The following is a 22,844-nucleotide window of genomic DNA, read 5'->3' on the forward strand; positions in this document are numbered from 1 at the left end:
TTCGAATGTTCGAATTTAACTAACTCAAAACTAATTTTACAAACCCATTCAGGGTCTCGCCTACATCTTCTGGCAAGAGAGACCCATATTAAGTTTAATTTTTTTCATTATTTGGTTGCATAAACCAATCCAAACTAAAGTAGTTAACGGTCAGGTTATGGTACTACCTGACCTTTGGTTTCAAACGGGACCTTATGGTATGGCCTAAGTGAAGGACGAATGCAGTCAACATTTCCTCTACAACATGTCCTAGGAGATGAGCTTTGGAATTTTATACAATTTAATAACTATTGCTTCAAATGCCACGATACTGAATATATAAAATAATCGCGTGCACACATACAGGGTCCCAACAACACTACTTCAGTCGAGAGAAAAAGGGTTCCATTTTATACTTGTAATTTTCTAAATATACATGAAGTAACATATATATTGTGTTTTCGCTTCAATGAAAAATATTATTTGGAAATTAACGGTCATTCCCACCACTACGCCATCTATCGTTGACTCCACCGAAGCTCGTCCTCTTTCCACTCTCGAGTTCGACTTTTGGATAATTGATTCTTATTCGAGCTGACATTCTAGTTCTCAGTCAACTTTTCGTTCTAGATTTTGATCCTTATTTATAAAGATCGATTATTGTTCGAGTTCTCATTCGATTTTTCTTTCGACAGTCGAGGTGGTTATTCTTAATATCATTGGGACACTAGAGCTACCGCAAGTGGCCCCGGTGTTGATATCTGTTTTGTCTTTGCTTTTCTATTACTTGATTATCGATTGTAAAATGATGAATTATGACTATGAAATAATCGATTATCACCATGCAATCCGACATTTCCGATTAATGACCTGTGTCACTTTTTACGTAAGATATGTTTTGAATCCTCATTAAGTCCCTCCCCCATGATTTGAATGTTTGCCATTCCCTAAAAACATCGTTACTCTTAATTTTGTTTAATGGATGAGTGAATTTGGTGGGATAATTCGTACTAATTAGGAACAAAATACTTAGAAATTAACGATGTAGAATTAATTTGAAATAGCCAAATGTGAAGTGACTCGACAAAGAGTGAATAAACAAACAAAAACTACAAGTCTACTGAATTGTTGAAATTATGGTTCATGTAGGCATTAATGAAAATCCTCTATGGTAAACCCCTTCCATGATATTTTACTCGAAATTCTTCCATCATTTTCTAAGCAGTTGATGCACACATGAATAATTAACGTTTGTGTCTTACTTTATCCATTTGTATTAGATAATAAATGACGTTTCATTCAATTGGTTATCGAATTCACCATGGAAAATCCTATATACTTGAAATAACTGATTTTTATAAAGTTGCAATAAGTATAATAATGAGCTAAGTAATACGTAGATTTTTATGGGGTTGCGAAATGAGAAGACGATACCTTTAATTATAGCGTATAGTGTTGGTTTATTGTAACAAATAGTCAGTTACCTAACTGGTCAATAGCCATCCCAGAGGCATACAGTTGACGGTAAGATAATTGGAGGTTAAGTAAGGAGCAGGGAGAGGGGGAATAATTCCAACCGAGAAAATGACCGAAGACAAAATACAAAAGTCATCAATGTATCTTGTTGAATATCCAACATAATATTTCAATATTTTAAGTACATTTTCTACTTGATTCAAATATTTTTTCATTTTCCTCTATGAAATCTGAAATCGATCGATTCGAAAAAGGTGAACACCATGGAAACATGGCATTTGATATTGAAAGTGATAACAAACAGACCGCCGCATAGTGGTCGCTAATGGAAGTAGCGCTGTAAACTTGCAAGCTCATGTCGGAATTCCGAATTTTTTTAGTGTTCAGTGTTCGATTTCAATGGCAATCGCGAGGTATACGATTTCCGTAGTTCTACCGTTAAGGGGTTATTCTCATGTGAGCACTTCAAAAAATCGATTTTTTTATATATTTTGACAGTAAAACCTATTGAAAACATGCTGTGAAAAATTCAGACCGAAATTCATAGTATTTGATAAGTTACAGCTCATAGTCGCCGACGTGTCGTAAGCGATTGTCTACCAGGCTTTCAACTTTAAACGCGTTTTTCTCGAATCATCATTTTCTGAAACGGTCAAGGTCCTACAAGAAAAAGTATTCAACCGATTGCTTTAAAATTTACATATGTTCTTTTACTCATTTATAGTTATCGTCCCTACCACAATTGTTTATTTTCGACAATATCTTCATATTTTTTTTAAACGATTTCTAACGAAAAAGAAGGAGATTTTCGTGATTTTTTTTTTGAAGTTCGATATTTTTTTTTGTTTTTAATGAAATTGATTATATTTGGTAGGGACGATAGCCACAGATCTACTGAATAATAATCCATTTGATTTTTTTATGTCAGACAACATGAACAGCCGCTATCACCTTGACCAGTGAACTACCTTTTTTTGTTGGGGACTACTTTGACTTAAAAAAAATATATGTTAAAAATGTAAAAAATGAAAATAAAAAATTTTTTCGTATATTTCAAAATACAAATAAAAATATATTGAAAAATCAACATGATTGAAGTTTGTTGTCGCATAAAAAAAAAATTCCGAAAAAGTGGTAAAATATAGGCGTTCACATGAGAATAACCCCTTAAAGAAAAGTTCTCAAAACACTGCACACATTTCCACGAAAATCTCGACACCCTTTCCAGACTTTCCTCTCTATCTCTCCCTCCCCCCCTCCCTCTTATCCTTTCCCAAATCCGTTTTGGCTTCCAAAAAACCTGCACCTGGTATCTGGTTCTCGCATTCCTCCTCCTCCTCGCCCATTTTTAGTCGACTTATTCGTTTTTCCCTGAAACATGGAGCAACGAAAACGAGCACTCGGGGAGAAGTAAGACCTCGAGGTCGAGGAAAACGACTGAGAGGACCCGTGGGGTCTGACTCTTACGCACACGCGATGCACATCGACCCTCAGGGACTTGGATTTTCCCTCCCTTAACTTACTGGGGAACTCCACCTTAATATATTTTTTTTTTCGGTTTGGCACCTTCTCTTCGCCACTTTTAACCCCATCGATTTCTGTTTCACGGTATTTCTCGCTTATCGAGATGTCTACTGCAGGCTACTGAGCTAAAAGCCTTTCTCCAACCCTCTGTAATACCAGTCTCAGCAAGAAGGAAATGGTTTTTCCGCGGTTTGACGCTTGAGGAAATCAGCTGAATTTCAACTCTGGACACCCATGCAGAAAGGCGGACTGGGTATTCATTTGGCTATTCATCAGTTTTGGAGTACGTGGGGGGAGGAGTGGCATTGAAAAGCCGGGGGAAATTTCCGGCACGGAATAGTACAGAGCCATAGATTTTCCTTCATTAGTTGTCGACATTGGGCGATAATGGTTTTTCCTACCGATTTTCGTCCCCATGACAAAATTACCAAATTTTTTTCCCCCTACTTTTCACCCCTCTTGGTGTGGCTTTCATCTCGTGCGCAGTAATAGTCTATATGGAAAGAAAAATCTGATAATTTTTATAGTGTGATTACAATAAAAATTATTGTGCTGCCATACACTCTCGGTAAAAACTGCAGGCCTGAGAAAAATTACTATGACGCCTAGTAAACTTTCTTTATCGGCTTAGGAAAACTTCTAGGTCGCCTCCGTAAAAATTCAAAAACCCATGACAAAATGCAACGTCGGCGATTATCGGCTACATTCGGAACTCATTGTTAACTAATCACAGTGAGTTACCGAAAAAATGCTGTGTGGGACCGTAAAAAATGAAGGAAGGCCCAATTAAATAAACTGACAAACACAGAAATCTTTAAAAGATTTCTATCAATTTTTCATTTAACGTCAAATGAAAAAGGATAGACCTTCAAATTTGATATTGCTGTTTAGTAAATTTCACCAAGCCACAACTCATTGATTACAAAATGTGTTACAAAATTTACAGAATTTTTAGGAATTTTTATGTGTGACTGTCCCCTCCGTATAGGCGTCGCGGGTAATTTGAGTCAAAAAAGTCGGATAAAAGGTTTTTCTGTTTCTATTGATTATTTTAATGTTAAGGAAGGGAGAAATGAAAAATTACCCCCCAAATTCAGGCCGGAAGTATTGTTTAAACAATTGGAATCACCCGTTTTATCGTTTTTATTCCATATCTCGATAAATATTGACAATAGAGATAAAAATATGAATACACAATTCTTCCTCATAAAATTATGAACGAAAAAGGTCTGAACATTTTTTTTATTGTAACAATGGAATCGGAGATACTAAGACGTGCAAGCGCATACGGCACTTCCTCCAACTTGTGTGTTGGCCAGTATAGGCGAACCGCTCATTTGGCACTCCATGATGTAAAAATTGGCTGTAAATAATTGCAGACACGAAATCAATTGCAATGATAGAAAAATTATTTGTAAAAGTCTATAGTATTATTATTATTGAGTACGGTTATTTGAACAGTACACATTTTTACAACAATTTTCATCGTATAATATACTACTATCTTCGTTATTATTATTGTAATTTTTATTACTATTAAATGTACACACGCTTCCTCTCCCCTCCCATTCCAAAAGATATACAAGGGGACCACAAGTAGAAAAGCACAAAGTTGAGCGCAAGCCTTTGCACACTTGTATTTTCAAAATTATCATGAAAATAAGAAAACTGTGAAAAACTTGTCTAGAATATAGTTAAGTCCGTTTGGAATTCAGTTCACCAATCGTTGGAAAACTACGACAACGATGGTGACCCATCGGTCAACGGTTACCAGTCGAATTCTTTTCACCATCACCCCCTCCCCCCTTAATTAAACAACGTGTTTCAACGTGCAATGATAGAACACTCCAGAATGTTCTAATCACGTTAGAAAACCAATTAAATCATCATCTCTTAAATCAACAGTAAAATCAATAATTCATCATTTGTAAATATTGTAAAAATCCGCATTGCGTCCGCCCACGTGTCGAATAAATTAATATTCGTTATGTGTTAAATGATCTCCGTGTGTTTTAATTTACAAAATCACCTACAATTCACTCAAATATTCCGGTTCACCCTAATTCAACTGTTCCGTCACCTACCAAAACGTTTTTATGTGGCATTTTATAACAAATATTTTTATATCAATTTATTTTCTTGCGGCGAATGATTTTTACAGAGATATCCAGGAAAAATTCCAAAACCGCAACTGCAATTTGTTTAAACAATATTTTCGGGGCAAAATTTGGCCCGGAAGGGAATTTTTTACATTTCTGTTTGTTAGCTCTAAAACTAGCGATAAAAATACTACAACCTTTTACACAAATTATTATTATAAAAGTCATATAGTTGAAAATGAGTAATCTTTAATCTTAAAACTCAGGGGACTTCTCTAGAAGGCTGTAAAACGCTAAAAACGAAAACTACTCATTATATGTATATACTCTCGCTTTTTAGTACAGATTTAGATATAAAATTCCAATAAACAAAGCATATGATAATAATCACTTTTTTGTATCCTGTTTCAGGTCAGTTATGATATCGACTACGTCATTAAGGTGGGGAGTAGGTTATAACCGGATGGTAGAGTGCAATGGGTATGAGAGAGATATTATTACAACTTGCGGACACCATAAAGTAAGCACCGTAACTCTTATCTAGCATATAGGGTTCAGAGTACGCACATGGAGGAAAAAAATGAATGTGTACAAAATTAAGGCTGATCCAGGGCATTGGGTCGATCGGACACCATCGGAATAATTCGGGAGTGGGCTCGGGTGCCATGAGGGGTCACTCTGACCACATACCTCACTTCGTGTTCATCCATCATCAGAATCACAACGAAAATATCGGATATTATCAGGTTTTTGTATCGTGGCTTTTATCGGATTGAATCATCTTTAATACTATCAGTTTTTGGTTAATTATCATTGAACATTGTGCTATTATCATCATAATAATTATTGGAGAACTATCAAGTGTAAATAGTGTATATTTTTTGGTTAAATTATATTGGTTCGCCGTAAGGCAAAATCAACGTGTTTTTCGTCACTATCCCAAGTTGGAAGATCATCTCTCCACTTCCGCTTCCAATCCACCCTACCCGGTTATCAACATCAAAACTCTAACAAATTGGTCCTTCGAGCCGGATCTGGAAGTGTTTAAGTGAAGTGGAGTTTAATTTAAACATTAACATTGGGACTCGGAGACGTGGTGACGTCATCGATCGGGAGTGAGGGAAGGCAATCGCAAAAGAGGAATGTTGTTTTGATTTCGACGTGAGCTCGAGTTTCGACCAACTGGACAGTTTTCATCTCGTAAACACGAATATCACACGGTTCTCATCAACAGGGTTTTCCCTCATCACAAGGTGGTTAGGATCATCGGGAGGTAAACACAGGGGCTCCCTATCAACGAAGTTAGTTAATTCCAAATTAATTCGGGATTATCATGTCTGACGTGGAGCGTAGTCAGAGTGAGGATGATCAGGAGAGCAATGGGGGAAAGACGCCAACCCCTTCAGTCCATCAATCAGATCATGGAGCGGATATGGAGCAGACACAATTTGAGCTGCTCTTAACCCTACAATTCCAATTAAAGGATCGTCTAAGGGATACTCTCACCACTATCCAAGGGTACACGGTGGATATGGTCACACCGGAACGGCTGAAGGGGAGGGAGAGAATCATCGAGACACACTATGGGGAGTTCCGATCCAACCATGTGAACATTATCAAGGCATACCCATCACACATGGCTAAATCGGATTACCTCACGCTCGACACCTACGGGGAGGTCATGGAGATTTATGAGCTAGCGATAGGGGCAATCGCATCTTTACAAGCTCAGATCAGGAAGATCAAGGTCGAGCAAGAGGAAAGCGACAAGGATTATCTATCCAAATTGGATATCAAGGTCTTCGATGGGAAGTTTGAGGAGTGGAAGACGTTCGAAGATGTCTTCACTTCCATCGTCAAATCCAGAGCAAAGGTGGGAGCTGTTCAGAAGATGATCAGACTCCAGAACGCACTCAAAGGGGAACCTTACAATATGATCTCGAATCTACAGGTCTCAGCAGAGAATTTCGAGATCGCCTGGAAAAAACTCAAGAGTCATTACGACAATCCAAGGCTAATCATCTCGGCTCACATCGATCACATCTTGGATCTCAAGCCAATCAATGAGAAATCAGCGAAAGGCTTATCAAACTTGGTTCATCAGGTTAATCAAGCTCTGGATGCATTGAAAACTCTTGGTGCTCCGGTGGAACACTGGGACATGATTGTATCAAGAATAATCAGAAGGGTCATCGATCTGGACACCAAGAAGGCTTGGGAAGTACATCTGGGATCGGAAAGGAATCCCCGTCCTCTCAAGGATTTCCTCGAGTTTTTGGAGGCCAGAGCTCGAGCCTTGGAGAACGTAGAGAGGGAAGATCCGGTGAGGACATCCAAGGTCAACATCTCGGCTAAGAACTCTATCTCGCAGAAGGCCATGGGGAAATCATCAGTCTACACCTATCAAGCATCAGGGAACTCATCAAACACCGACAAATCATCATCAGGGCCTTCTTGTCGACACTGTGACGGTTCACACTGGCTAGGGTTCAAGTGTGACAAGTTCATGGCTAAGACTCCACTGGAACGCAGGGAATTCATCACCAACAGCAAATTGTGTTATAATTGCTTTGGTCCTCATCGGGCGGATCTCTGCAAAGACACACGTCATTGCCAGAAATGCAAGGGCCCTCATCACACATTGATTCATGACGGGTCCTTCGAACATCGACAGGAATTGGAAAGACAGAAGAGTCGACCATCAGCTTCATCAATCGAGGAAAACCAGGGAGATCACGGAGCATCCGGATCGAGAGGTTAAGTATCATTTTTATTACTTATTTTGGCAAATGATACGCCCCTCATCTGGTTGTCTCCATCCCTAGGTTCATCATCAACATCATCATCACCGAGTTCAACGGAGACAGAGAGAATTTACGACTCTCTCAACTCTTCAGAGATCTCACAGGGGAGTGAATCAACATCAAAGGCATCGGGATCAATTGAGAGCTCAATTGGTCATCTTCAAATATCAGCAACATCATTGGCGAAATCAGAGACATCAGGGTCGTCCTCTGACATCAAGGTCACACATCAATCATCATCGAATTCAGCGAGTCAACGGGTTGTGCTGTTGGCAACAGCTAAAGCACTTGCATCAACATCAACAGGTTCTCATCATACGGTCAGGCTTCTGATTGATCAGGGATCAGAGGTCACATTCATCACTGATCAAATGGTACAACTTCTTCGTCTTCGTCGATCATCATCACATCTCAGGGTCTTTGGAATAGGAGGCCTGGAGTCAGGGTTGACTCGTGGAGCAGTAAAGGTCAAACTTCAATCTCGGTTCAACGATCAACATCAGATCGAAATCACTGCCCACATCTTGGCCAAGCTCACATCAACATTACCATCAATTCACTGTGCAAAGGAAGAGGCAAATCATCTTCAACATCTTCAATTGGCGGATAACAACTATCTTAAACCTGGTCCTATCGACATCATCATCGGGGCTGATCATTATGGTCAAATCATTGGGCATGAGGTTATCAAATCTCCGGATAATCAACTTGTTGCGCAACAAACCATCTTTGGCTGGATAGTTTCTGGGACGGTCTGCTGTACAGACTGCAAGCCGAAGTCTTCTCTAACTGCAGTACGAGAGTCTCCGACTGAGCAGCTGTTGGATCTTCTTAAGAAATTCTGGGTCCAGGAGGAACTTTCATCAGCTAAGGAAATTATTCTCAATCAAGACGATCAGGAGTGTGAATTACACTTCAGGAACACACATTCAAGAGACAGTGAGGGACGGTACGTAGTACGCCTCCCACTCAAAACATCACTATCAGCATTGGGAGAGTCTAGGAGACATGCTCTACAATTGTTAAACCGAACGGCGAAGAAACTGGAATCAAATCAAGAGTATGGGAAACTCTACAAGGACTTCATCAGGGAATATGAGGATCTGGGACACATGAGACGTGTCTCAGAGGAATCAGAACCATCAGTGAGCTACTATCTGCCTCATCACGGTGTCTTAAGGGAAGACAGCATCACCACAAAACTCAGGGTGGTCTTCAACGGTTCCAGCAAGACAACATCAGGAGTGTCACTCAATGACATACTTCATGCAGGAGGAAAACTGCAAACGGAAGGCTCAGACGTTCTCATCTGGTTGAGAACTTTTCGGTTAATCGTCGGAACGGACATCGTGAAGATGTTCCGTCAAATCAAGGTTCATCAAGAAGACTGGGATCTTCAAAGAATCCTATGGAAGGATGAGGAGGGGAAAATCATCACATACCAATTGACAACGGTGACGTATGGCCAAACGTGTGCACCATGGTTGGCTCTACGAGTTCTTCAACAACTCGTGGAGGATGAGGGACATCAATATCCACTGGCGGCTGTCTCTCTATCCAAAGGGAGATATGTCGATGACATCTATGGGGGAGCTGATTCTGAGGAACAGCTCAAGGAACTCATCAATCAACTCATCAATATTTGCATGGCGGGCGGCATGCCACTGCAAAAATGGATCTCGAATCATCAAGGAATCCTACAGGATCTTCAATTATCAACAAAATTAACATCGGCGGTAGAATTCGAGGACAAAACGGTCAAAGTTTTGGGACTGTGCTGGAACCCTCATTCAGACAGCTTCATCTATAAATCAAGGAAGCCATCAACGGAAAAAATCAACAAAAGGACAATCCTCTCAGAGATCGCCCAGATTTACGATCCTCTGGGACTCATCGGACCGGTCATCATCAGGGCTAAAATCTTCATCCAAGAGCTGTGGCTTCTCAAAATTGGTTGGGATGATCCACTGCCCTTGAGTCACATCAAACGTTGGAAAGAATTCAGGGAAGAATTCTCAAATCTGGATCAGATATCAATCCCACGGTGGCTTCAAACATCATCGACTTCAAGGAACATCCAACTTCATGGGTTTGCTGACGCATCGAATCAGGCAATGGGTGCCGCAGTATACATCAGAGTGGACAATCATCAATCTGAGCCATCAGTCATCTTGGTGAGTGCAAAAACCAAGGTCGCACCACTTAAGAAAATGACAATTCCTCGCTTGGAATTGACAGCTGCTGTCATCTTAACCAATCTGGTAATCTACATCAGGAAGATGCTGGAGAAAGAGAATCTACAACTCTTTCTTTGGTCTGACTCCACGGTGGCGCTCACATGGATCAATGGACACCCATCAAGGTGGAAGGATTTTGTTCAGAATCGAGTGATCAAAATCCAGAACTCATTACCAGCAGCTGAATGGAAACATATCAGGGGAGTCGAGAACCCAGCAGACTGTGCATCACGGGGATTATCACCAGAGCAACTTGTAAATCATCAGCTGTGGTGGAATGGTCCATCATGGCTGAAATTATCAATGGAAAACTGGCCATCATCATCATCAACATCAATCGAATCTACGGCAGAAGCAGCACTGGAGGAAAGGCCAGTCTCTGCACATCCGGTGGCACTAAATCTGGAGAGACCTCAAGATTTCTTGGAGAGGTACTCTACACTCGACAGGTTGCTCAGGATCTCGGCGAGAGTCCTGAGAGTCATCAACAACATGAGAGGGGAGCCAGTCCCAAGAGAATTAGATCTCTTGCCAGAAGAACTGGAGGAGACCAGAATCTTTTGGATCAACTATACACAACAGGAGAGTTTTGGACAAGTCATCAATCGCCTCATCAATGGACAAGACATCGCAAATAATCATCCAATGGCACGGTTGATTCCTTATCTGGATGAGAATCAGACCATTCGCCTAGGCGGGCGGCTGAAACGATCAAATCTTCAGCCAGAAGCCAGGAACCCATCAATACTACCAAGACAATCAAGGCTTACATCACTGGTCATCGAGGAGGCTCATCGGAAAACTCTTCATGGAGGAGTACAGGCGACGTTGGCACACATCAGACACAAATATTGGATCATCGGGGGTCGTCATCCTGTAAAATCGCATATTCGCAAGTGCGTCATCTGCGCACGACATCGAGCCATCAGGGGACAGCAGCTTATGGGACAGCTGCCTCCAAGAAGAATCACATCAGCACGGCCATTCAATCACGCAGGGGTGGACTACGCAGGTCCTATCAAAATCAGCAGATGGAGAGGATCAGGAGCTCGACAATATCATGGGTACATTGCAGTTTTTGTGTGTCTTGCCACATCAGCAATTCACCTTGAACTACTCACAGATTTAACATCACAGGCATTCATCGAGACCTACAAACGATTTACTGGAAGGAGAGGTATCTGTGCTACACTTAGCAGTGATAATGCTAAGACATTCATGGGAGCAAACAATGAGCTGGGCAAGCTTTTAGACGAATCAAGGAAGGAAATTCATCACATCATCAACGAACTGGCATCAAACGGCACAAAATGGATCTTCATCCCACCGCAATCACCCCACATGGGTGGGAAATGGGAAGCTGCGGTGAAATCTGTGAAATTTCATCTAAAAAGGCTCACAGGGAATTTGGTACTCACGTACGAGGAACTCAATACACTCATCATCCAAATCGAGGCGCAACTTAACTCGAGGCCTCTCTGCGCTCTATCAGACGATCCTGATGACTGCAGAGCCCTCACACCTGGACACTTCATCATTGGGGAACCCATCAACGCAGTTCCAGAGCCATCACTCATCAATCAGAAAATGGAAGGTCTCACAAGGTGGAAAATGATCGCAAGGATCGCTCAACAATTCTGGGACAGGTGGTCAAGGGAGTGTATGCATCATTATCAAACTATCTACAAATGGAAAAGATCAACGGATGACATCAAGGTCGGAACACTAGTTCTCATCATTGACGAGAGGTATCCACCAACAAAGTGGCCTCTAGGACGAGTATCAAGGGTTCATCCAAGTGATGACAATCTCACAAGGGTGGTAGATATCACCACTGGGGCAGGAGGTGCAAATACCTACACCAGACACATCAACAAGGTGGTTCCGCTACCAATCAGCACCGAGGAGGAAGACCAACAAGAGGATCATTCATCATCATCCGACGATGAAGGCGGGCGGAATGTACAAAATTAAGGCTGATCCAGGGCATTGGGTCGATCGGACACCATCGGAATAATTCGGGAGTGGGCTCGGGTGCCATGAGGGGTCACTCTGACCACATACCTCACTTCGTGTTCATCCATCATCAGAATCACAACGCAAATATCGGATATTATCAGGTTTTTGTATCGTGGCTTTTATCGGATTGAATCATCTTTAATACTATCAGTTTTTGGTTAATTATCATTGAACATTGTGCTATTATCATCATAATAATTATTGGAGAACTATCAAGTGTAAATAGTGTATATTTTTTGGTTAAATTATATTGGTTCGCCGTAAGGCAAAATCAACGTGTTTTTCGTCACTATCCCAAGTTGGAAGATCATCTCTCCACTTCCGCTTCCAATCCACCCTACCCGGTTATCAACATCAAAACTCTAACAGAATGAAAAAAAAATTTTTGTGGATAGTCGTAAGGGAATATTTTTTAGAGAGACAAGAATTATTTTCATACAATTAATTCATTCATTTTGATGGTATTTGTGGTATTTTAAGGTAATTAATTTTCCGAAATGGCTAACAATAAATCGAAGCAGATATAAAAACTTTTCTTTATTTTGAAAATGCTATGAAATTTGCTGGAAAAAAGCAAAAATAAACTTTTCAAATTTAATTAATTTGAGTTCTTTTAATTGAATAGTAAAATTTTATTATAATTATAATTAAGTTAGTTGCTGAAATCAACTTCTGAATCTTTTACGAATTGGAGCATTCTATAAGCATTTTCTAGAAATCTTCATCATGTTCAAATAGTATATTTCGATACGAGTGCGACGGGGTGGTAACCAGTGTGAAGTTGGCTGTCAATCACATGACACGAACTATACTTTTTGTTAGTGATGTGACGTTTAGCGAGCGGCGAACTGTACCATTTTTCGTTTACTAGTAAATGAAAAGTCTTTTCGTTTACAGCTTTTGACTTTTCTTCTTCAAGTAAACGAAAAGGCATTTTTTGTCACTGCGGCTACATTCAGCCCGTGTCGAAAAGTGACTTTTTATCACTGCTGCTACGTTCAGCCCGTGTGGAAAATGCCTTTTCGTTTACTTGTAAACGAAAAATCAAAATTTGTAAACCAACGAATGATGTTACGTAATATCACTAACAAAAAGTATAATTCGGATACACGTATCGAAATATACTATTTCGACAGGGACTGAATGTAGCAGTAGTGACAAAAATAATATTCTTGAATCCCCTTCAATATCTCGGAATCAAATAAGGTGAGTAATTTTCAGAAGATGACTGATATGATTTGACCATAAAGCGCATTTTTTAGAAATTTTTAAGATAATGTCTTAAATTGTATGAAAATCAATATTTCTTTCAAGAACCCAAAGAAAAGCTGTATTATTTCAAAATATTTAATAAAAATGTCACATCTCCTGAGAATTTAAAGGAATGTTTGGATTGTCTGCAAAAAATCGAGAGCAATGAACATTATTTGGTAACATCTGGAACTTTTTCGAAAAAAAATCCATCAAATTGTTTCAAAATTAGAGATGTTGAATATTCAGAAACAGAATAATATTCTTCTGAACGAACATCGATTCAAGTTCACTATTTGGTGGAAGCAAGAGGAGGCTGTGGACACATCCAGTGGATCCACAAAAAACAATTGTTTTTCTTAAAAAAACAACAACAAAGCGCGTCATCCGTTTCGCCTTATTACGCCCCTCTATTTTTCCATATACCAGATATATATCATAACTTCTGGTAAATAAGAAGCCTTCAGTCGTTAAAAAAAATTAATGGCTTAAAAATTACCGCGCCCGGAATATTCTTCATTAATAAATAGTACGTTACACGAAGCGAAATATTCAATAAAAATTATGGTACGCTTCGAAAAAATTCCGTAAAATTTTCATTAACCACATTTCACTCTGGAATTACGGCAAAGATACGTAATTTTTATTGAATATTTTTCCTCGTATACGCAAAAAGGACCGTAACGATTTTCGAACGAGTGCGAGGTTTAGAAACCGAGCCGCAGGCGAGTTTAATAATGACATGACTCAGAAAATCTATACCGCATGTGTATCCACAAAATTTTATCTTGCAACGTGCGTAAAAAGTAAATGCTCAAGTAGGAATTAACAATCGGACAAAGCCTCTTTCTAGATTTGCTAGATCAATGAATATCTACAAGAGACTAAAGAGGCTAAAAAGTTAGACTCAGTTGCCCTGGAGAGGGTAATATAATCCCCCCCCCTGAAATATTTCCTTTTTTCTTTTTGTGATCTCTTCCGGTCAGCAGATGTATTTTGGAAATATCCAAATGTTATAAAAACTAAGGAAGAACTGTGGACATTTCCCTTGATTTTACAACCAAGGAAATCCCGGGGAATGTGGCTATAAACTATCCTTGCTTAAATGAGAAAATAAAACTTAGAAAGAGTTTTTAATTTGAAGAGTTGAATTTTGTACCCGGGGAAATCCCCGAAAATCAACATCGGCTATCAAACACTTCAACATAATATGAAAAGACTTCGTATTGCATACCTTAAGTCGTGGAGGTGATGTCTCTTCAACTAACCAACTTGAAATTAATCAACCATTAACATAAGACAATTCTTAATTTTTTAAATAAAAAAAAATAATCGACTCCGATGAATTTTCCATAGTTTTATGACTCCATTGGTATGACCATTAGCTGAAGCCAGAGTCACACTACACTTTCAAGCTTGAATCAGGCTATGAACTAGGCTCACTAGCGGGCTTGAGGTTGACCTATTTGAATAACGTTGGCCCTAGATTTGCAGGGCCATCGGTTGAAGCCAGACCCATGCTAGGAAACGCCAGACTTGGCAGTTTAGAGTCAACCAATCCTGGCTCGGTTGTCAATATTTGCCAATACCTACCAAAGTAATATTAAAGTAAAAAATTGTAGGTAATTGTATTAAGAAGAGGGATTGGGACGGCCCTCCAGTGTTTCCTAATCGAAATTTTTCTGTCGCAAGATGGAATATTTCAATCGATGTATTCAAAAGTGAAAGGGATGGGCAAATTGAAAGGTTAAGGAAATTTCAAAGTTTGAATGCTGTTGAACATTCACATTAGTTTGTCAACCATTGGAAAGGAAATCAATCCACGAATCTCTTATAGAGACAAAAATTTCTCTCATTATGCACTAAAAATAACGAATTACGTAATTAAAGAGTATAATTAGACAAGCGACTGATGTTCTTCGTGAAGAGTTGGAGATTCAAACCAATAAAAAAGGAATAAGAACAAAGAAAAAGTAAGGCAAAGATGATGCGTCATTTTACTAGTGCAAGAATATGGAACATTGTAAAACATTGAAAAGCTCAGCATCGAAAGCGTCTCGAATAAAAGTGTTGACGTCTGACCATAAAATTGAAAATCTGCTCCATAAAATAAAACATAAATTCACTTGAATTTCAGGGAAAATGGACGAGTAAATCACAATAAAATTAATAGAAAGTATTAATTCCCCAGAGAGTGAGGGGACAAATAATTATCAAATGAGTGGGAGAAATTGTAGCTTTCCAAGAAGAATTATTTTCTGCGCAAAACTATCACATATTTACCCATTCATTCGATGTTTACGTACTCCTCAGAGATTTAAATAACAAGATACGCCACATGGCGCAAAAAAATACCAATCCCAACTCATTTGTTAAACAGGAACTTATTAAATCTTACTCAGATCGATGTTACCCACCCTGATGGCAGCAAAAACTTAATTAACAATTATGCTGGCGTCGATTAAATATTGGCTCAATCACTAGACTAGACACCGTCACCTCTATCTATAATACAGAATGTATTGCATTACTGCTAGCCATTAACATAATCAATCAAATTCGGGATGAGAGGATGACATCATGTCAGACTCTCTCAGTGCTTGACAGTCCCTCCATTCCCCCGACTGACTGTTAAATCAAACTCTTATTAGTACCAACATAAAAGAAGAGTACTGGAAGCTAGCAAACAATTCCTCTAATGAAACTTTGATAAAATACCTGAGGATGTCTTCACACTGTGGGATTGAAGGAAATTTAGTGGTGAATCCTGTAGACGATTCATCGGATGAATTCTCCATTCCCCACACAGATTACCGAAATCATTTTATAACAGACAACATTTCGAGTATAACAAATATTATTCTGGCACAAGCTTCACGAATCTTAAGAAAAAAGGCGCCATATCCTTTGAATTATATTTTAGACAAACTCTTGTCCCTGGTAGGAGCAATGTAAATTGTCAAGAAGAGCAATTGTCACTGTCAATCGTATTAGAGAAAACCACTGCCATCTTGGAGCATCGCTACATCGGATTGGAATTATAAATGACCCGGGCTACTGATGCGGAGCAGAATTTCAAGATTTTTACAATATTTTATGACACTGGCCGGATTAGGAAATACCAATAAACAAATCGTTAATTTGACTAAAGAGGTCTGCCTGGACTTCTCCTAGGCCAATGAACAAATTCGCAAGTGAAATAGATTAAATAGAGCATATTGAAATAATTTGTCAATATTTAAAAGAAGAATATTTAAGTTAACAAGTTAATTAGAAACGTAAGAAGGTTTTTGGAGGAACGTAAGAAGAAATTAGTATTACATCGACAGCATAAATAAATCTTATGTACAGATTTCGACACTTTAAACAATTTTGAGAAACCATAAATTTACGAGTTATCACAGGTCACCATTAGATCTAAAAATCGAATGGAAAATATTGATATATATGCGAAGAATTGTTGGGTAGAGGGAACCGCTCAACTTTTGGTTTCTCTTCTTAACGAATTAAATAAATGTAATAGTGGAACGTCCATGACTCTGGTGTAGAAAGTTATATTAAAAAAAAATTGAGTGGACCATTTTATCCCCCCCCCCTACTACTGAGAACTATTGATTATGAAACAGCATTGACGGGAACCGGAAATATTTCAAGCTCTCAATTGAAGATATTTGCATCAACCCCCATCAACATTTCATTTTTTTCATCCCTCACTCCTATGATGAGGAACAGTAACAGAATTTTAAGATGCGAAAGTTGAATCAAGAGGTGTGAAAATGTATTCAAATGATGTAAAAGCAGGGGGAGGGAAAAGATCGTAGCGTCAATGCTTGAAGCTTTTTTTAAATATTCATGGCGCGTGGTAGCTACAAGGCAGGCCCAGGGGAGCATTCTCATCGGGTCACGTTCATTGCGCGGGAGCATGTCGGTAATCGATCCCATTGAATAATAATTTTGTGCTACGTTAAATTCGACTTGAAAATGAAACGACAATTTTTTTTTAACACTCTCTCGAGGGGCTCTACGCAAGAAAAATCGCTTAGGCGTTAAAAAATATTGGAAAAGATTACGTGAGGAAGTATTAGACGACCAAATATTATTAAACAAAAATTTCACACGACAAAATTGGATTAAACAAGAATATCAAACGACAAAATATTATTAAACAAAATATGACACGATCACATATTATTGAGAGAAATATCACACATGGAAATGGTCAGTCGACAAAAAAAGGAATTGAGATTGTGATGATATGCAAATGTGTAGTGTAAATAAACAAAAGCTAGGCGAAAAGGGATAACAGGAAACGACGTAATGAGTTGTAAATAAAAAAACAAGAATCAAACTGATAATGGCCAAGAAAAAAAAAATAGCCTTTACTGTCGATAAATACTCCTAAATGTGATGAAACGTTGATAAGAATATGTCTAAATTTCAAATTTGATGAAATTTTGAAAGTTGAATGTCAAATATAGAATGTTGCGTGATAGTAATAGAACAAAAAATAAATGACCACTTTCCCTTCCAGACAAAGTTGAAATGTTCAGTGATATTTCGTTGAGTAATACAATATTGCCAGCAAACAAATTAAAATATATAACATTTTGTCGACAAATATTTTTGATCCGTAATATTTCGGCAAATACTATTGACGGATAATAACTTTTAAAATAATTTTTGTGACATGTAGTATTTTATCAGATCATGTTACGTTTCAGTAATATTTTTTCGTGCTGTCGAGGAAAATATTATGGGATTCAACATCAAGTGCATCAATCTTTTCAGGAAGTTTTTAGATAGTCCTATAGATGGGGTAATAACATACAATCTTTTCGGTGTTTCTAGTGCACCCTATATTGTCCAAACAAATTGTCTCATTGCACGCAACTAGAGAATAATAGGGCTTTTAGAGGAAAAAAGTTAATGAAATGCAAAGTGAGAAGAAGAGAAGATTACGGAAAATAACTTCTAATTCTCAACATAAAATACGATAGACAATAATTGTTCGGTCTATGCTAATACTAGACAAGTAATGGTCAGACAACTACACTACAAGCATTTCTTTTCATCATATTGTATCGACGAGTGTTCATGAATTCCTGAATAAATGTTTCATGATAATAGAAATCAATATGCCATAAGTCTTACATGTTTTGATGAAATAATCTCTGGAGAAATTTTAAATAGTTAAAGATAAATAATTCTTAAATGAAAGTTCAGACACGGAAAGAGACAAATACTTATAAATAGACGTGAAATGTAATATATTTTGATACAAGTGTGATGGGGTGGCAACGAGTGTGAAGTTGGCGGCCCGAGGCGAGGCCAATTCAAGAATATATTCTTGAATGAAGTATAAAATATACTTAAAGTAACCTAGGTAGGCATAAACAATTGGACGAAACTTGGACCAGGCTTGGCCCAAGGCAAGCCAAACCTGTCTGCGCACTGACGTCATGACTTGGGCCTAGCGTGGGATATGCCCGGAGTGAAACATTGGACCAAGCTTGGGAGGTTCAGCGTGGTCCAAGGCTGAGACCTCAACACAGGCCCACCAGCATAAAGCAGATATGATCCAAGCTAATTTAAACTAAAGTCTGACGTCAATGAGGACTTGGACTAATGTAGACTGGAAATGAAAATTAATACATATTTATTTTATTCTCTATTTATAAGATTATTATAAAAATCTGCTATCAACCACTTAAACATAATATACAAACATTTCGTATTGCATACATTAAGTTGTGCAGGTGATATCTACTTAATCAATCAACTTGAAATTAATTAACTATTGATACAAGGAAATTGTTGGTTTTTTTCAATAAAAATGAAAAATAATCGACGCCAATGAATATTCCATAATTTTATAACTTCATTATTATGACCATTGGCTGAAGCCAGACCCACTCTAGCAAGTTTTAAACCTGGCAACAAACTTGAACCAATCTATGAGCTAGAATCACTACCGGGCATTGGGGTGACCTATCGAAATAATGTTAGTCCAAGATTGTCATCACCATTGGCAGTTTAGAGTCAACCAAACTTGGCCCTGTTGTCAGTGCTTAGCAATTTCAATTGGAGAATTATATTATTGGACTTATTTTAAGTATAAAATGTACTTGGTCTGAGTACATTTTTTTTTTGCATTGAACCTACAGATCTTTATCATGCTCTATCCACGTTGGAGAGAAATGTCACTAAATACATCGCATGCATCTAAATAGGGAAATGTGTTTTTCTCTTAAGAATGAGATGCAAAACAGGATTGACCATCGAGAAATAATGCGAGACATAAAGGAAAATGCAGGCATGTATTTTTTATTAGTGGACATGGAAGAAGAAAAACGAGGGAGCAAAATAGAAGTGACCTTTCCTCTGGCAGTATCGAGAGAGCTCAAGCTTTCACGGAAGTCGAGAATGAAACTTTTTCCACACACACCAAAATTCTCCTGTACACATTTACACACGCTCGATGGTTTCCACTGTGCCGAAGCCCTGGGTGCATTTCATAGCCGTAGGGGTGGCATTACACATTGGGGGATAAAAATGTGGTACATGGGATAGCGAGAAATGTAGCCCAGTCAACAGAGTCAAATAGAAAAAACTTTTTCTGTTTGATATTTTTTTTTTTCGTATTCTTTTATGTCGGACATTGTACCCGGGGGTTTCGAGGATATTTTATAGTTCAGATTTAAAAATTGTATGGTAAAATGTGTAGTGCCGAAGCTTTATGGCCTTTAGATTTTTTGCCCGCATACCAAAAAGAAGATTTTTCTTCACATACATCCGCTTTCATGGCGCATAAATTGCTTTAAAATGGGTTTCAAGAATATTTTTCATGCAGTGTCGAAGGATTACAGTTTATAATCATGCAAATTTGCAGTGTCAAGATTACTACCTGATTATAACTCTAAATTATTCAACGTCAAGCCCGAGGGTTAAAATTCAGGTATCACAAGATACTAGGATAGACAATGAATCACACTCAGTATTCGGTCCACGGAAATTAATAGCGGAAGTTATTCGTGAATAAGAAATGACAATTAAGAATCTTTGTTTTTTTATTTTTTAAGTTTGTGCAGACGAAGTGTTTCTTATGTTAGTATAGTCGCAAGATAATTTTTTCGGGATTTTCACAGTTTCGACAAAATATCACCCATGAAATATCACATATATAATATAAAATATATAATATATATCGCCTGAAGTGCACATGCTATTGTTCAATACACCTGCATAGGAAAGTTTGTACTTTGCAACTTCGAGAACGGGAGGGGCGTGAATACTTTCCGTCCTAGGTGGAAAATTACCCCCAAAGGTGAGAACTGTTCACGTTTCTCTTGCTGATTAGGTAACGAAATCCGGAAGTCTTATCTGCTCAGAAAAAAATAATAAGGAAGAAAAAATAATAATGATGCTTGATACTTGCGTCAAGTATATTTTATACTTCATCCTAGTAATATCCAATTTTCGATGACATAATTGATGAAATCTAATATTGTGTGTCAAGGACAGAAGGTCATATTTTCCCACCTCACATGCACATGCCATTTTCTAACACTCCTGCAAATGAAAGTTTGGATTTTTACCTCGCGCATCAGGGAACAAAGGATGGACTTTCCGTGCAGGAGTGTCGAAAAATTGATTTCCTACGGTTCTATTGTCTGCTATGAATATATTAATTGAGACGAAAACGTTTATCTTCAATACGTGCACGCCATGTTTTACAAATGACTGAAAAATCTCGAACACTTCTAAGTTGACAACAAGTGCAAAATAGCTGTACTGCATTTTGGCCACTGATGACCGAAGGGAGCCCGACCTCTCGCTACGCCCCTGATATTGTTTTGAATGCCTTCACTCCGCCACAACATCGTGAGCAGGAGCATCTTTTTATTATTTAATGTGGTCATAGTAAATAACAGAATCGTGGGAAAATGATTTTTCTATTGATACGATCATGGAGAATCGAATATACTTAAAGCAAGTATAAGATATACCTAAAATCAATATATTGTTACACTTAGTTTAAGCTCATTTCATATTCGATTCAGGTATATAGGTTATAGTTGAATCAAATATGAAATATACTTGATTCAAGTATTTTTTTCGGTCTCTCTATGATTACATTTCTATTATAAGATTGTTCAAATGGAATTTTGAGGGGTCAGCCCCTTCTTTAAGTCTCATTTGGGACTCTCCATAGGCCCATTTCTCTTCTCAATATTCCATTTCTGTCATAAATTGACGAACAAAATCACGTGTTCCTTCCTCTGACGAAAACCAGAATGTTTCACCCATCTTCAAAGCTTGGGAAAATTCTCCAAGAAGCTCCACTCAAATCTCCCCATCCACCGACCCTCAAGTGTCAACCAATTCCATGCCCATTAGAGACTCCCACCATAACTGTAACTACTACTCCCTCTTCTCGAAAAAAGTTCATCCCTCTCCAATCTCTCCATAACGGAAGCCCTCCAGTTGACTCAACAGTCACGTGGCCATCAACTCATTCCAAATATAAGTTGGCCATTTGTGTTAAATATAAAAATTGCCCATTTCTAGTGTTACAAAATAACTTATTTCGCTCCATTAGTTCCCACGGAAAATGCTGTTCACATGGAGCACAAACCGGAAGCCTTCGGTATTAGGGGACAAATGGGCCGAAACTGGCCGAGGGTGTGCCCCATTGTAAACCAGCGTTAGTCCATCCTCGACCATTCCTGGCTCATTTCTCATCTCTTAGCGCAGAGTAAAATTTATTGCACTAAAATGCATTATCTTAAGGCATTCGTAATGTCATAAAGTTATGGAATGGAATTAATGGGCAACTTAATGAACAATCCACACTAAGGAAACTTTGCTGTACCATTTTTTTATTGGAAGAAAATTAAATTAAATAAGCAATGACAGATGAAGGTATATTAATAATTAATAGAATTTTTGTTTGGCGTTCTTTTTCATTCCTATTTACTTTTAAAAAATTGCCTGGGCGAATGATTACACAAAATTTTTTCTTGACGCATTTTTTACAAAAATTTATTTTCGTTTTTTTTTTCAGCAGATTTCATAGATTTTTTTCGAAATGAAAAAAAAAGCTTCGATATTTCATGAACTTTTGGCTTTTAACCCTAGAACGTTGCACTGACTTTTCTTACCCTAGAACGTTGCACTGGGGTACAAACGTACCCCACGCGTTTGACCGCAATTATCGCAGGTAAAAATTAAAATTGGAAAATGTTGTTATACATCATTTTCTTCATTTTTTAATAACGAATACGCGTGGGGTATATTTGTACCCCAGTGCAACGTTCTAGGGTTAAAACTGAATTTAGAATTCAATTGAATAGAGTGGGTTTTCCATTTTACTTCTTCGACCGATCACAACAGATTCAAATCCATTGTTGGTAATACTTCAATGTCGTACGTAGATTTGAGACTCCCATTCGGAT

At 38.2% G+C, this 22,844-nt stretch overlaps 2 protein-coding genes across 2 annotated transcripts in view; both read left to right on the forward strand.

The window, feature by feature from the left end:
* Window positions 1–5,501: 5,501 nt before the first annotated feature.
* Window positions 5,502–22,844, forward strand: part of LOC135161538 (ubiquitin-like protein 3) — a 171,371-nt gene continuing 154,028 nt past the window's right edge. The window contains exon 1 of the mRNA XM_064119216.1: window positions 5,502–5,598. Within this exon, the coding sequence (XP_063975286.1) occupies window positions 5,542–5,598 (57 nt within the window). The 5' untranslated portion in view covers window positions 5,502–5,541. The remainder of the gene's footprint in view (window positions 5,599–22,844) is intronic.
* On the forward strand, window positions 5,590–12,658 carry LOC135161498 (uncharacterized). Its single transcript, XM_064119118.1, has 2 exons — window positions 5,590–7,834; window positions 7,904–12,658. Exons 1-2 carry the CDS (start codon window positions 6,412–6,414, stop codon window positions 12,091–12,093), a joined length of 5,613 nt encoding a protein of 1,870 aa, XP_063975188.1. The 5' UTR covers window positions 5,590–6,411; the 3' UTR covers window positions 12,094–12,658.

This window comes from Diachasmimorpha longicaudata, chromosome 1 (genome assembly GCF_034640455.1).
Source record: "Diachasmimorpha longicaudata isolate KC_UGA_2023 chromosome 1, iyDiaLong2, whole genome shotgun sequence".
NCBI lineage: Eukaryota > Metazoa > Arthropoda > Insecta > Hymenoptera > Braconidae > Diachasmimorpha > Diachasmimorpha longicaudata.